The following is a 14,794-nucleotide window of genomic DNA, read 5'->3' on the forward strand; positions in this document are numbered from 1 at the left end:
AGAGAGTAAAGTCTAGAGGCTGCAAAACTGAAAGAAAAAAAAACTCTTTGTGAGACTCCTCTTGTCGCAGCCATCTCTGACCACCACTCATGAAAACCTCTCTGTTTATGCTGAACAGGCCGGCTATAGTTGTGGCTTTATTTAATTGCTGACATTATTGTTAATTCATCACACAAGCAAACTAAGGTCACACAACCTCATCGACCATCTTGCTACTAGCTAGCTCCGATCCAAATGTATATATACATCCGATCCCGGCCAAATTAAACAAAGCAGGAACACAAACCCCAAGGATTACGTACGTACGATTGTAGTACACAGACAGTACGTATTGCTAGCTCCGCCTGTCTTCATTATTCGCAGCTCTCATGCATGCATGATCTACATATCCTTGTTCCCTTCCTTCTCCTCCATGGCCTTCACCTTGCGGTAATCCTTGTCCGTCCCAAACAACCTGGAACACAACGAGTTTTAAGTTATATAAAAGGGCTCCTCATCATATGTAGCCTCTGCATGATAAAATTGATGCCAACAATATATACATTCATGAATGATTCATTTATTGGAAATATAATAAACACACCAGTCCATGTACACAAAAGTCGAGGCATAGTTCCCTGACTTGGTGTAGAGCACACGGTGATGGTAGTCATGGAAGTCCGAGCTACATATTATTCATGATGAAATTCAGTAGTGTTAGCTCCTCCTCTTAATTAATCAAACACGTGCTCGTGCACGTTCTAAAAAAAATTCAGTAGTGTTAGTTCCCAAATAACTTAAAATAAACGTACGTAGGCTTACAATCCTTGTACCATGGCGACGGCCACTTTCAGGTGAAATTAGCAACAACTAATAACGCGTTAGCTTACTTACCCTCCATACAGTGGCAGGAAATTTGAGGGGCTCCATGGGAAGTGGTAGCCGCTGTGAGCTTCAACTGTCTCCAATACCCTCAACACCACCCAAAGCCACAGGGTCACCAAATGAGGGCCAGTAAGAGCAGGACCAACAACTGTGGCGAATCCCAGGAACAAAATCTCAGCAGGGTGGGCGTATTCAGAAGTTAACCCAAAGGGTGTAGCATATCTGCGGCATGGAGTTGCTGTATGTGTCAATCATCATAGACGATCGACTAGAACGGTTCAAGAACGATGAATGCATTGAGTAAAGATAGATCATAGATGTAGTACTCGTGGTGGACGCTGTGGACATGCTTGTATAGCCATTTGGTGTGCAGTGCCCGGTGCCCCCAGTAGAATACAAAATCCTCCAGTACAAAGTAGAATGCAACTTGAGATACAACAACCGTCCTGCAGAAAACAATACAGCTAGCATCGTCTCAAACATTTTTCTTCCAGTTAAGCTAGATCTTTGCATGATATAATATATAACGTGGGCTCAGTAAAAGGACAAGGAAGGAAGCGAACCGATACCAGTGTGGCAGAGGAAGAGAGCTCCTAAGGCCCATGAATTTGAAGGCAGGGTAGGAGAAAATGATGACAGGCAAGTTCACACAGACATGGTAGAGTATGAGACGCAGGACACATCTGTTTTGATAAGCAGAGGTGTTGCTCTTCTTCTGCAAATTACTTATATAGTAGCAATATAAGTATAGGTAGGTGCTCATTTAATTGCTTAAGGTCAGTAAGACAAAATAATATTGTATCACCAGAAAAAGAGGGAGAGGGAAAAGGACCATCAGCCACTTTTTACTTGAACTACACTAGAAACAGGGGACAAAATCCTTAGCATGAGTGTTCTATTTCACAGGGGGATGCAGGCATCGCATTCTAGAGTGAATTAAAAGAGAAGTAGGTAGCATGAATGAAGCAGAAAATAGGCACAGCAATTGTTTTTTCTTTTATCCTAAAGATATGCAAAAAGAGTCAATCCTGGGTGGGTGGCAGTCATTTTCTTAGGGAACAATGAGCTCAGTGGCAACTACTGTATGTATTAGGGAAAGCAAAATTAGATTTGTGAAGAGCTGGCACAATAAAATACTAATGCAAGGTGAAGGAGCAATATAATATAGCAGTGCCGAAGGTGGTGACCTTGCCATAGTGACAATTCTAAGATGGTCAATTCTTGTCATACTTGCCTTCTTTTTTATTTGGATACTGTAGCGACATCAGCAGGATCTGGAGCCCAGAATGGTGGCGTGGGAGGATGAAAGAAGAAGAAAGCGAGAGGTTGCCTAGTCTTGTTTTGGGCCATACTAGAAGCCAAAACAACAAGAAGCATCTGATCTATCGCTGTCATCATCTTTCTAGCCTGTGCTTAATTAATTTGCGAGGATCCATCGATTACCATTACCACTATGGATGGGGAAGGAAAGCGGTTACGGATCCTTGACAGACAGACAGACAGGTAAAAGGAAAGAAAAACTGGTTAGTTGCCTGCCTCTCTCGACATTATATTATCTCCCTTTTGAGTCTTACTTAGTGTCCTATATATACAGTAGTAAATACATACACCACTGGTGACTCACTACATACTAGGAAATACATACACGAGTATTTCCTTGACGGAGAAAAGCGAACATTCACCACAAATTAAACACAGCAGCAGGTGAGGTGACTCACTGATAATCTACCGACGGATGAATTAATTGAATCAGATCAGATAGATTGGCGTTGGCTGAAGAGGAATAATTAAACGGGGCCAAGCCAACGTACCTGAATCTTGTACTTGGCGAAGAGTCCGAAGCGCTCGAAGAGGAGGGAGGGGAGGCCGGAGAGGAAGAAGGCGGTCTCGTGGATCAGGAAGGTGAAGACGGTGGCGAGCTGGAACTCGGAGAAGTTGGCGGTCAGGACCTGCAGGCGACATTCACTTACATGCATCAGAGGGGATAGATGATGCTGGAGAGTGAGACGACGGACCAAGAGAGGACGCACCTGCCAGGCAGACTCGAGGGCCGCCGCCATTGTAGGTAGGGCTCTCTCTTTCTTTCTGTGATGGGGGTGACGGTGTGGTGGTAGTCTCCTCTCCACTCCTCTCCTCCCGGGGGCCTTCTCCTCTCCTCTTCTTCTTGTGTCTAAGCTGTAGCTGTCTTGTGTTCCACGTGCAAGGGCCACTTGACCTGCCGCCAACCACACGGAGTGACGGAGGGAGAGACGCCCGGGAGAGATGTGGTGGTACTGGTATGGTCGATCTGTACCCAGATCCTGAGAGGAGAGGAGAATCCTTTCCTTTCCTTTTCCCTTTCCTATTCCTACGACTAGATAGGCAATCCAATTGAAATGAATGTCCTCTTCCAGCTCCAAAAACTCCAGAGCGTATTACTTCAAAGAAAAAAAACTCCAGAGTGGTACCAATGCCAATACCAACTACGGATTGTTTTTGTCTTTGCTTTGTCTTGGGCACCAGCACCAACACACAACTAGTATCTAGTGGATTAGAAAAATATTTACACACACGTTACATGTCTCATCCCATGCTTACACTTCTTCACCGGGTCAGCAGGTCAGGTCAGGTCAGGTCAGTCAGATCAGATCCGATCGCATCTACTGATAATAAATATCCCAGCCCAGCCGGTGGATGCTTGATAGTTGAAGACATGAATGAGAGAGAGAGAGAGGGACGATTCACTTGTTTCATTCACTCATTCAAAATAATACACCTAATACTGCAGAAAACCACCTCCTCCTCAAGTGTCCAGGTAGTTTGCGGCCATCATCAGCTCCAGAGTTATCGGGAGGTCAATTGCAAACTCTGACGACTCCGTTCCACTGCACAGCCACACCAAACCAAAACAAATCATTCAGTCCAAGGTACGAGCAACTGAAAGTGCTAAACTCATGTACCAACTTCTGCTTGTAAGCATGATAACACCAAACCAAAACAGACCATTCTTTCTACTACACACAAGCAAGGTAACACACAGGGGGCGGACATAAACTGAAATCTGCTTTGCTCAGTGGAAGGACAACCAAAATCTCAACAAGTTTGTTCATGAAGCCCCCCACGCCTTGATGAACAAACTGAAGATGATATAACACAACCAACGTGCTAAACACAACAACCAACTGCCTTCAAACTCGAGGATGCCAAGTTTCGATTGACGAGGTTTAAGAACAGCAAGAGTGCAAGACTAAATTCTCAGCGTTATGCAGGACAGCACTACCAACTTTCCGTTAAGACAGCAGCACAGGCATGGCTTCCATTGATGCTCTCCTAAATGGGTATTAAGTCTTAACTCTTTACTGGGAAATGGGATGACAAGCTGAACCAGCCAACTAATTACAGCAACTTACAACACGCGAGGTTATACACAGCTTAAGCTTTACCTTGCCAGAACCAAACTATACATACATTCAGGCTCAGGTTCAATCGCTTCTTACGGCAGGCCAATCGTACCACCAGTAAATTAGGACAATTCGTATGACCAAGCTAAGTAATGTAAAAAATAGCAGGGCAATAAAGAAGAAGGAAAAAGCAGGACAGAATAAAATATGATAGCTGTGGATACTCTGTATTGAGCAAGCTAAGTAGTGCATAGATGTAGACACTAAGCAACTTGTGCACCATTAGCCAGATGGATTTAAAAAATTCTTTTTTTCTCAAACAAACAGGAGCAGTGTGTATCGTTGCATTGCATTGTGAAGGTGGTGGAAATAAATATTCTAAAATGCAGAATAAATTATGTAATGTAGATAGAAGATAAAATGTCAAAAAATCACAAAACACCCAAGATTAGGTAACGCAAAAGACACAAGGGTAAATGCATGTGTGCAAGCCTTGGCAAGGACTTGACACTATCCTGATTGGTCATGCCTCAAACTCAAATATCCGATGCCTGCTGATGCTGCTGGTTTCCACTAGATTAGATACAAGTTGATTGTTTTTAGTGAAGTGAAAATTTACTTTGGTGCTTTGAACAAATAATAAGTGAGAGAAATACTCCAACGCAGACCCTTTAGCTTGGGATATTAAGAATCTACTATAAGTTTTTTTTTAAGGTCACCTTAAAGAGTTTTACACGCAGTGCTCCTTAGAGTTTTACACGCAGGGCCCCGAATCTACTAGAAGTTAATATCATGCAGTATAGTACTAGATCCTAAATAATGTAGTGACAGATTGTAGCTGGGCCATCAATGAATCATTAATTAATGGTACGAAGGCCGTCAATCTATGAATCATGACAGGTGCGAGGTGGTGAGGTGCGCACAAGCAAACACCCGAACAAAGGCACTACTAGGCAGCAAACCCTATACCTGGAGTAGCGGAGCGACCAGTAGAAGTACTGGCAGATCTTCTCGAGGATGTGGGTGGAGATCTCCGGGAATCGGATCTCGCCCTGGCGCGTCTCGGAGAAGCCTCCTGGATGATTGGCATGATGGGGATGGGGCGGAATCGGATGAGGTTGCGAATGTGATGGTGGAGGAATCGAATCGAAATCTAGAGCAGCTAATTGTACCTGGCGATGTGAGCATGTTGCGCAGAGTGTTGGAGACCATGGCTGCCTTCTTGTCGACGACGAACTCGAAGCCCTCGGCGCTGATGAGCTTGACGACGCCTCCGGTGTCCTCCTCCTCGCCATCGGGCCCGCGCGGAGCGGGGGCGTCTCCCTTGCCCACCATCCTCTGCGCTGCTCTGCTCTGCGGGGGATTGGATTTGGATTTGGATTTTTTTTCCGACGAGAGGAGAGGATCCTTAGGTTGATCGTTCCCTCGACGGACGAACGAAACAGACTCAGAGATGGATGGGGAAGACGACGATTAAGTGGGCCGGGTCGGGCTGAAGAAGGAAGATCGAATGGGCCGGAAGAGAGAGAGAGAGAGAGACCTTAGTTGGTTGGGTTTTGGGCCCAATGGCAACGTCCTCGCGCTTAAGTTGGGTTGGGCCCTCCTCCTGGGGGCAAAAGGTTTGACTGATTTTAATATGCCGCATTTGTTAGTGATGGACGCATACGCATAGCCGCATATACATATAATATAGTTCTACAATATGATTAAAAATTGTGGGGCGAGAGAGAGGGTGAGTGGGCTGACTAATGCTCCACAACGCTGATGAGAATAAGCGAGCTGCTATTCTAATCTGATGAGAAGAAGGGAGAGTGGGTTGTCAGCTTGGACAGCATGCTCTTGGGATAAATAATATAAATTGGTGCTATTATCTTGTGATGAATAATATGAATTGGTAATCACTCTGTTCACTTAATTTGTCAGTCAACAAGCCAGCAGTGTTTTTCTCACACCAAATCAGCACCAGTCATCAGTCACTAGCCAGGCAGCAGTACCAGCCATAACTAAGCGAACAGAGTGCTGTGCTTATTGTATTACACAACCAAGCTATTCTCTCCATCCCAAATTATTAATCGTTTTATCTTTTCTAAATTCATAATTTGTGCTACATAGAGAAACATAGAATGGAGGGAGTCAAAACTACCGCCCAACGTTTCCTCGAGTAGAGTGTATGCTTTTGGCACCAAAATAGGTCGGCGGTCTTAATCTTTGTCTTCCGTTTTTTCGTCCTCAGCAGCCGTCAGGAGGAGGTCGCCCAGGTTGCGCCATCAATCACCTTGTGCGCTTACCTCCTTTGAGAATCTTAGCATGGAGCTCCGAGCCATACATGTACAATGATTTTAGGCGGGACCGCCCAAGTTTGTGATCAAAGCTTATTTTGTTCTACTTTTCAGCAATATAAAAAAAATGGCTGACCTGTTTGCTTTGCTGATCATCACAATTCACAAGACAAAAAAGCTAGTAAGAGAGAGATCCTGAGTCATGGCCACTATCTATCTGCCTATCTAGGTGTGTGTGATCTGGATTGCATTGCAGCAGATTCCGAGCGAGGTGGATTGGATGCAGAGTCTGAAGCAACCCGAATGCCGTTGCCGTCTCCTTCCTTCGCTTGTTGCCTAGTTGCTGACCCCGACCGAGCCCGCATCTCCCTTGCTTCTCCTCTTCTCAGGGGGGTCTCGCCGCTTTCTCCTCTCTCTCCCCCTCCCCCTCCTCTCTGCTTTGCTGCTTCGACCTCGCCCACCAGCCATGCCGGCGGACGGCTCCAAGGGCGAAATCACCTTCGCCGGCCGCTTCACCGCCAGCGCCATCGCAGCATGCTTCGCCGAGGTACCGTACCGTCCCGTATTCGTATCTCCCCCCTTCCTTCCCCGCGACTTCAACTCCAACTGCCCATCGATCGACCCCCAAATCGCATCGATCTGCTTCCTCCCCGAGGAGAAATCAGGCAGCACTTGATTCGATACGGCTCTTCTCGCTGCAGATATGCACCATCCCCCTCGACACGGCCAAGGTCCGCCTCCAGCTGCAGAAGACCGTCGTTGGGGACGCAACGGCGCCGGCGGCGCTGCCCAAGTACCGCGGCCTGCTGGGCACCGCCGCCACTATAGCCAGGGAGGAAGGGGCCGCCGCGCTCTGGAAGGGAATCGTACCGGGCCTCCACCGGCAGTGCATCTACGGAGGACTACGCATTGGCCTCTACGAGCCCGTACGCCTTCTACTCTATTCTCTCTTCTCTTCCTGTTGCTGCATTTCGTCGAACACATTACATACTCTCTCTTTTTTTAGAGAAAACACACATTAGTTACATACTCCCTATGCACAGGTCAAGTCCTTCTACGTCGGCCAAGACCATGTTGGGGATGTGCCCCTCTCCAAGAAGATTGCCGCCGGCTTCACCACTGGTATGCTACCACTACCAGAGCTCATCCAGCCTCTGCTTCAACCTCTGTCATACTCATAGACGTGTGCAACTCATGCCGGCTGCTGCTACTCATCGTCGTCAGGTGCCATTGCTATTGCCGTTGCCAACCCCACGGACCTTGTCAAGGTCAGGCTCCAGGCTGAGGGCAAGCTTGCCCCCGGTGCGCCACGCCGCTATGCTGGCGCCATGGATGCTTATGCAAAGATTGCTAGGCAGGTCTGATCTTCTCCCGACTAACACTAGTCGATTGTTCTGTTTGCCCCTCGATAAATTATCAACTGCCTCACACCATACATATGTATCACCAGGAAGGGTTTACCGCTCTCTGGACTGGCCTAGGACCAAATGTAGCACGCAACGCTATCATCAACGCTGCTGAGTTGGCAAGTTATGATCAAGTCAAGCAGGTGCTCTGTGCCCCCTTTGTTTTCTTCTCTCTGATGAATTGCTCCATGGCTCCTTCCTTCAATTGCCCATACAAACTGTTTTTTTTTTTGCGCAGACAATTTTGAAACTCCCTGGATTCAAAGATGATGTGGTCACCCACCTCTTTTCTGGTCTCGGTGCTGGCTTCGTCGCTGTTTGTGTTGGTTCTCCAGTTGATGTGGTGAGATGTTCTCTGCTGCTGTATGCCACAGTTTTCAGGAAACTCAGCTTAGGCTGTCACTGGATGTCAGAATTTAGATACTACTACTATTATTTTCCTTTGTTATTAGATCTGTAGGTTCACACTTTTACGATTTATACCAAATGTTTTCCATGCGCGCATCCTAATTTTTGGGCATGGATGATGGTCGTGTTTCCAGAAGTTCCCCACTTTATTGTGTCCTGAAATATTGCCGACTATCAAAATTTGATTTTTAACTGAATTGTTGGCTCCAAGTTCTCTCCCTGCCTCCCCTGCCCCTCTAGTGTAAGTGTGTAACCGAGACTGATAAGAATCATCTTGTTGCAGGTTAAGTCAAGAATGATGGGTGACTCATCAGCCTACAAAAGCACGATTGATTGTTTTGTGAAGACGCTAAAGAATGATGTATGTTCCACACTACTACTCATGTCATGATTCTGGATTCAAATTTAGATGAGCTTGTAGTTAGAATATAACTTTTTTTGCATCCTCTCTTGGTGACAGCCATATGGCGGGGCCCCAGTTAAACGTAACTCTAGCAGCAGTTAGTTTTGCTTCCCAGGGCTTTCTTAGGCAGGTTTTATGGTCAACCTTTTTGGGCTAAATGAGATTTTGGCTCTGTAATGAGGTGTGGGTGTAGAAGTGTAGAACAATAGCTTATGCCGTCATGTGCCGTCCATCCTTTTTCTGGCCCAGCAGGACTGCGGCGTTCATCTTTTATGCTGATAGGAACTAATTTTGAACTTTAGAGTACGTTGAAGGTTTGCTTTCCTTCATTACCAATTACACCAGTTAGAGCTGCTAAAAATTATTCTGAGCAGTGATCTGTCAAATTTAATCTCAAAGACTGCTAACTGGAATCACTTTATGTTTTAGCAACTCACTTGTACGGTAACTGGTTAATATAAAATGAGCTCCTCCAATGAGGTGGGCGTTTGCTAATAGCTGTTTACTCTGCAGGGACCTCTGGCATTTTATAAAGGCTTCCTCCCAAACTTTGCTAGATTGGGATCATGGAATGTGATTATGTTCTTGACGTTGGAGCAGGTCACACAAACTGAATCCTTTTTCTTTTTCACTAGAACTTTTCTGTACATTTCATAGAAACAGGACTTCTCAGCATGTTAAAGGTTATAAGCAACATGCTCCATCAAATATAAACACTTTGTTTGTTGTCCTGGACAGGTTCAAAAGTTTTTTGTGAGGAAACCAGCAAGCTGAAGATGGAGAAGCTTTTGCTGTCAGGTGGTGTACAATGGTGCGCACATTTTTTTTTCTTCTACCAAAAAAGAAATTGATGACACCTTCCCCTTGAGGATTGGGTAATGAGGATAAATCTGACACCTCAATTGCAAGAAGAAATAACAGGGGGCATTTGCTTGAATCCCCAAACAAATAAATTCAGAAATAGCAAACAGATGTCATATATAGTGTATTCCTTCAAACTGGTGAACGGAGGAACTTGAACACTGCAGTAGTTCAGTGATGAGCATCTGTAGAATGTCTAATGTTTCCTGTCGCCTCTGCGGTGATGTTTTTACTTTTACTGAAATGGCTGCTGGGCATGATCCTTGGTTCTGTTGATGATGGAATTGAGAGCCTTCTGCTTGATTGTTATGTGATGGGTTGAGATCCTTTGCTTGTGTAGTTGTGCTTGCTTCAGTAAGATAAAACTTATAAATAAATAAATAAACAGACCTGTTTATTTACTCAAGTTAGAAGAGTGGCAGCAGCCAAACATACAGAGCACTCGCATCCAGGACATCCAAGTCTAACAAGTAGTAAACACAGAAATGCAGCAAGGATGAATTGGATTGGATTGGGTTGGATTGGTTCAGATGTTGCTTCTGATCTTCATCTTGCCGAAGAGCGAGTGCCTCCCCTCGGCGACGACCTTGCCCGTGGCGGCGTTGGCGACGAGGACGTGCGTGCCGGAGTAGGCGCCCCTGTGGCCGAGCGCCCTGGCGGAGATGCGGAGGGTGTCCCCGGGCGCGGCGGCGGCGAGGTCGACGAAGGAGACGGACATGTCGACGGAGACCTTGAGGTGGTGGCCGTCGGCCACGGCGGCGGCGGAGCCGATCTCGTCCACCAGGGCCACCACGGCGCCCGGGGCCAGGTGGCCGCCGCCGGCGGTGAGGCGAGTGGGCACGGTGAAGGAGCAGAGGATGCGGCCCGGGTGGATGCTGTCAACGCGGATCCCCTGCAGCGCGAACCCCTCGAAGAAGCTGGGGCTGGGCTCCGCCGCCGCCGCCGCCGCCGCCGCCGCTTGGGGCGCCCGCCGCGCGGCAGCGGCTCGCCGGTCTAGCGCGTCCACCAGCGCGCCATCCTCGCCGCTCACCTGCAGCAGCGCTTTCAAATCAGAAGCAGAAGCAGAAGCAGAAGCCCCCATGGCCCTGGCCTGAGGACCGGAGACTGCTGGTTGGGCTCGCTTGCTTGGATACACTACACAAGAGGGGAAACCTGTCCTTGTCCTTTGTGTGCCTTGATTGATCCCTTTTCTACTTAATCTAGTCTAGATGTAAAATTCAAAATTCAAAAACTATAGGCATATGTATGGAATATTAAATCTAGACGAAATAAAAAATTAATTGCATAGTTTGTTAGCGAGACGAATTTAATGACGTAATTAGGCTATGATTAGATACTAAATTACTACATTAAATATGTACTAATGATAGATTAGTTAGTCTTAATAAATTCATCTCGTAATTTACAGACAAGTTATGTAATTAGTTTTGTGATTAGTCTATGTTTAATACTTCAAATGTGAAAAAAAAATTCTTTCAAAAATTTTACACGGTGCATCTAAGCTGCTATCAGCATCACTTGTCTGGCCCTCCTTGTACATCATCATATACACCACACGGAAAGGTAATTTATTTATTGCTTAATGACATGAAAACAGGCGAGGATAAACTGATTGCAACTAATTTTATTTCTTGATCCTTGTTCTTATCTTGTGATTGGACTTGCTAACACCACGTACTGTTATTGCATCCTTGCAGTCATCCCTGCTGCTTGCTCTGCTAGATAGTCGCCTGGGGAGCTAGCGGAGAGGAGTTAGAAACTTATCTGCTATGGAGATAGGGTTTGATGTATCCATAGAATGATTGAAAAGCCAGCTAATTACTTTTTTTGCTACAGTTATTTGTGATCACTTCAGTCATCCTATCCTCTCTTTCTTTCCATTATGATTTATGAATATGATACAAAGCAGAAAACAGAGGATGCATGTGCATATCATCATTGTGTTATGTATGATGTCCACTCCCACTGCTTGGAACTAATTAAGGTAAGGCCCTGCTATGTAGATGTAGATCGAGTACTAGAGTGTATGTATACATACATGTAATGCAACAGCTGCTAGACTAAATAAAAACAACACAGCATGACAGCAACGACCGGCTAGCTACAGGGCCCACTTTGTCCGTAGCTAGAAGAAATTGTTTAACTAGTTTATCAGTTAACTAGCCACCAATACTTTTCCCTCGCATCAAATCATCATCAGTCACCTACTGTCAGCTGAACGGAGCAGCAAGCCGCAGCCAGCCGAATAGAGGCTATACTGTCCTGTGGCTAGGCTAGCTATGGGATCCGGGAAGCAGGAGCCGCAGCCCAGCAGTGTGAGTGGCTAGAGTCCAAGCGTGCTCCTCCTGTGCATCGAACTCAACTCATGTTTGGAAGAGGAACGCCTGGGAATGTTGGGATCAAGGCCGCGCCCGGATCTTGAGTAAGAAGAAGAAGACCTCGTTCTCTCCAGCAGGACCTCGTCCCTCCTCGTCCTCCTCTCGCCATCTCTGACGACATCACGCATGTCCACACCGGAGATGCTCCTCCTCCCGCTGCCGCCGACCATCGCCGCCGCGCCGCCGCTGAAGGAGCTTCTGGCGCTCATGCTGCTGTTGCACCGGAGCATCTGCCCGTTGTACCCCCTGGCGCGGAGCTCGGGCCACGGGTACTCTCCGACTCCTGCTGCTGCTGCTTCTGATGAGAAGAATGGCCCCTCAGGCTGCTGCTGCTGCTTCCTGCTGCTCTTCTTGTGTACGAGGAGGCCCCAGATGCTCCACCCTCTGATCCCCTTCTTGCTAGGCGGCTGCTTGCTCGCCGGATTCTGACGAGGATGCCGAGCCGAGCCGAAGCTCCCGGAGAAGTCGTCGTCTCTGCAGTACTGGTGGTGGACGAGCACGCTCTGCGCCTCATGATGATAGTGGTGGTGGTGGTACAGCCGCTCTGCAGCGATGGCCGGCGACACCCTGGCATTGCCGCCGTTGGCATTCGTCGCCGCCGTCGCCCTGCTGGCGGGCAGCTCGCCGCCGTTGTAGGCGTCGGAGAATGAGTTGCGCCCGGAGGTGGCGGAGCGGTCCACGCTTCGGCGCCTCCTGCTGGAGCTGGAGGAGTCCAGGTAGTAGTCCCTCGTCTGCGCGGTGCCGCCGGGCGCCGCCGCCGCATTGCCGTAGCCGTCGCCGTAGTAGTAGTCTTCCTCCACGGGGATTTGCCCGTCGGAGCGCGGGACCGGCGGCGGTGCCATGTCGTCGTCCTCTTCCACGGACAGGGACAGCAGCGTGGCGGGCAGGCCCGCCAGCGCCGGCACCGGTCCCGACCGGGGGTCGGCGTCGCAGGAGGGGCGGTGGCGCTGCCGGCCGGGCATCTCCGGCTCCTTCTTGCTCTTGCGGCGCCATTGCTGCAGCTTCCTGCCCAGGAGCCCCCCCAAGGACTTTCTGGAGGAGGAGGAGGCGTCTTGTTCGTGGGGCCGCGCGGCCGCCTCGTCCTGGTACGGATAATAATCCAGCTCCTCCGGCACCGCGGCCACGATGGGGATGGGCTGCTGGTGGCGGAAGAGGTCGCAGGAACGGCGCTGCGGCTCCATCGCGGCGGCAGAGCGCGCGTAGGAGAAGGACTTGCAACGGCGGAGGTCGGCGGAGGAGGGCGGTTGGAGGCCGGCGAGGCGGTCGCGGAGGCAGGCGGGGCAGAAGCCGGTGACGGCGACGCCCGGGTGGAGGCGGCAGACGGAAGGATCCGTCATCTCCATTCGTACGTACTAACTCTTGTTTTTCTTCGCTCAATAATCAACGCTCCTCAAGTTCATCATCCTCCGTTAGTGTGGTGGGCAGCGAGGATATGATCAGAGGACAGGACAAGGAATCTACTGATACTAGCTGTCTCCTCTCTCTGTGTGTCTGCTATGGAAAGCCTCCAGCTGAGCTGCAGGGGGGAGAAGAAGAAGAAGAATAGAGGGCTAATGCTGCTGGCTTCTCCGATGATCCCCAATTTTGAGAGAGCTCTCCTGAAGCTCGGCTGCTATGCTGGGCAGGCAAAAAAAGGAGAGTGAAGGGAAGCCAAGAGAGAGAGACACACACAGTCGAGTAGTCGACACTGCCTGCCTGAGCTAGCAGCAGGGGCTAGACAGCTAGACAGACACACACGCGCACACGTACAGAGAGGCTCTCGCAGCTGCTGCCGCTGTCCTCTTTTCCTTTTCCCCTGCTTCCTTCTTTACGCTTTCGCTTTTGCTTTGCTACTCGATCCATGCATCCTCATTCAGATGAATGTCCCATCTCTACCACCTTAGGTCTTGCTTGGTGAACAACAAAACAATGTGCTGTACTGTTCAGAATGCTCCTTCCAGCAATAGCAATTTAGTATTATCTGCCACATGTACATATATAGCCAGCTCCCTACCTGCTAGCTTAGCAGCTAACACCACTTGTCTTGTCTACACAGCCGGTTTTCCGTTGCTTCTGATCTTGTCTTCTCTCCCTTTCTTCTTTCCCTTCTTTATATTACCTTTATATTTCTATTTCTCTCTCCCCCTCAGAGCAAGGACAATAAGAGGGGCTTTAAGCCTCTTCCATATCATCTAGAGACACCACTTAGAGGCATATACTACAATAATATGTCTCTTAGATTGTTTCTTGTGGGGTATAAGAATATTAAATTTTACATACAAAAATAAATGAAAGCTCATGAAATGCGTGCGCAAGAGATTGGGCTCCAAAATCGACTCTTGTGCTTTGTTTCTCGTGCTGGAGGCATCTCTTATGTAAGAGCTCGTGACACACTCTCACCTCATTTCTCTCTCATCCACATAGACCTGTTGCTGATATGGACGGGATAATAAACCCTTATTGTACCTGCTCTCATATGATTAGTTTGTCTTCGAGACGAGACCATGCACTTCACTTCATATAGAGCAAGTTATAATAAGATGTCGCCAGCAGGCTTTAGGTATTGTCACATCACATTTATCACACTTATATGCTGAGGTGGAGGAGATAGAAGGAGCGAGCTCCAAGCTTACGGCCATCTCAAACACTTGTTCCAAGATACCTTACGAGAGAATAAGATGGATATGTATTAATGATGGAACCTATATCAACAATGTACTATTATACGAGTTGGCTGTTAGTAACTGATAAGGCACTAGTATAATACTAGGCTAAATTATTAGTCATGCTCTTAGAACATCTCTCGCAAGGTCCCTATTCAAGCCCCTACTTATAA

At 47.9% G+C, this 14,794-nt stretch overlaps 5 protein-coding genes across 7 annotated transcripts; 1 reads left to right on the plus strand and 4 right to left on the minus strand.

The window, feature by feature from the left end:
* Positions 1-77: 77 nt before the first annotated feature.
* On the minus strand, positions 78-5,688 carry LOC120685455 (very-long-chain aldehyde decarbonylase GL1-11-like). 2 transcript variants are annotated; one of them, XM_039967377.1, is made up of 9 exons: positions 5,417-5,688; positions 5,214-5,319; positions 2,895-3,728; positions 2,676-2,813; positions 1,434-1,579; positions 1,191-1,310; positions 874-1,086; positions 584-664; positions 88-454 (listed from the first exon to the last, which is right to left on the minus strand). In XM_039967377.1, exons 3-9 carry the CDS (start codon positions 2,922-2,924, stop codon positions 382-384), a joined length of 801 nt encoding a protein of 266 aa, XP_039823311.1. In that variant the 5' UTR covers positions 2,925-3,728; positions 5,214-5,319; positions 5,417-5,688; the 3' UTR covers positions 88-381. The 2 variants fall into 2 exon arrangements, with proteins under 2 accessions (XP_039823312.1, XP_039823311.1); XM_039967378.1 differs by lacking the exons at positions 584-664; positions 5,214-5,319; positions 5,417-5,688 and having other exon boundaries at positions 78-454; positions 2,895-3,637.
* Positions 3,647-5,579, minus strand: LOC120685243 (elongin-C-like). The gene is made up of 3 exons (XM_039967052.1): positions 5,417-5,579; positions 5,214-5,319; positions 3,647-3,728 (listed from the first exon to the last, which is right to left on the minus strand). Exons 1-3 carry the CDS (start codon positions 5,577-5,579, stop codon positions 3,647-3,649), a joined length of 351 nt encoding a protein of 116 aa, XP_039822986.1.
* A 967-nt stretch (positions 5,689-6,655) lies between the features above and the next one.
* LOC120685309 (mitochondrial uncoupling protein 1-like) lies at positions 6,656-11,531 on the plus strand. Of its 2 annotated transcripts, XM_039967144.1 has the most exons (10): positions 6,687-7,070; positions 7,225-7,449; positions 7,567-7,645; positions 7,748-7,881; positions 7,974-8,072; positions 8,168-8,272; positions 8,621-8,698; positions 9,254-9,340; positions 9,479-9,551; positions 11,299-11,531. In XM_039967144.1, exons 1-9 carry the CDS (start codon positions 6,990-6,992, stop codon positions 9,512-9,514), a joined length of 924 nt encoding a protein of 307 aa, XP_039823078.1. In that variant the 5' UTR covers positions 6,687-6,989; the 3' UTR covers positions 9,515-9,551; positions 11,299-11,531. The 2 variants fall into 2 exon arrangements, with proteins under 2 accessions (XP_039823077.1, XP_039823078.1); XM_039967143.1 differs by lacking the exon at positions 11,299-11,531 and having other exon boundaries at positions 6,656-7,070; positions 9,479-9,927.
* On the minus strand, positions 9,975-10,873 carry LOC120685310 (acyl-coenzyme A thioesterase 13-like). Its single transcript, XM_039967146.1, has one exon. The coding sequence runs from the start codon at positions 10,680-10,682 to the stop codon at positions 10,128-10,130; it is 555 nt and encodes a 184-aa protein (XP_039823080.1). The 5' UTR covers positions 10,683-10,873; the 3' UTR covers positions 9,975-10,127.
* A 393-nt stretch (positions 11,532-11,924) lies between the features above and the next one.
* Positions 11,925-13,316, minus strand: LOC120685245. The gene has a single exon (XM_039967053.1). The coding sequence runs from the start codon at positions 13,314-13,316 to the stop codon at positions 11,925-11,927; it is 1,392 nt and encodes a 463-aa protein (XP_039822987.1).
* Between the last annotated feature and the right edge of the window lie 1,478 nt (positions 13,317-14,794).

Source organism: Panicum virgatum, chromosome 8N, assembly GCF_016808335.1.
Source record: "Panicum virgatum strain AP13 chromosome 8N, P.virgatum_v5, whole genome shotgun sequence".
In the NCBI taxonomy this organism is placed as follows: Eukaryota; Viridiplantae; Streptophyta; class Magnoliopsida; order Poales; family Poaceae; genus Panicum; species Panicum virgatum.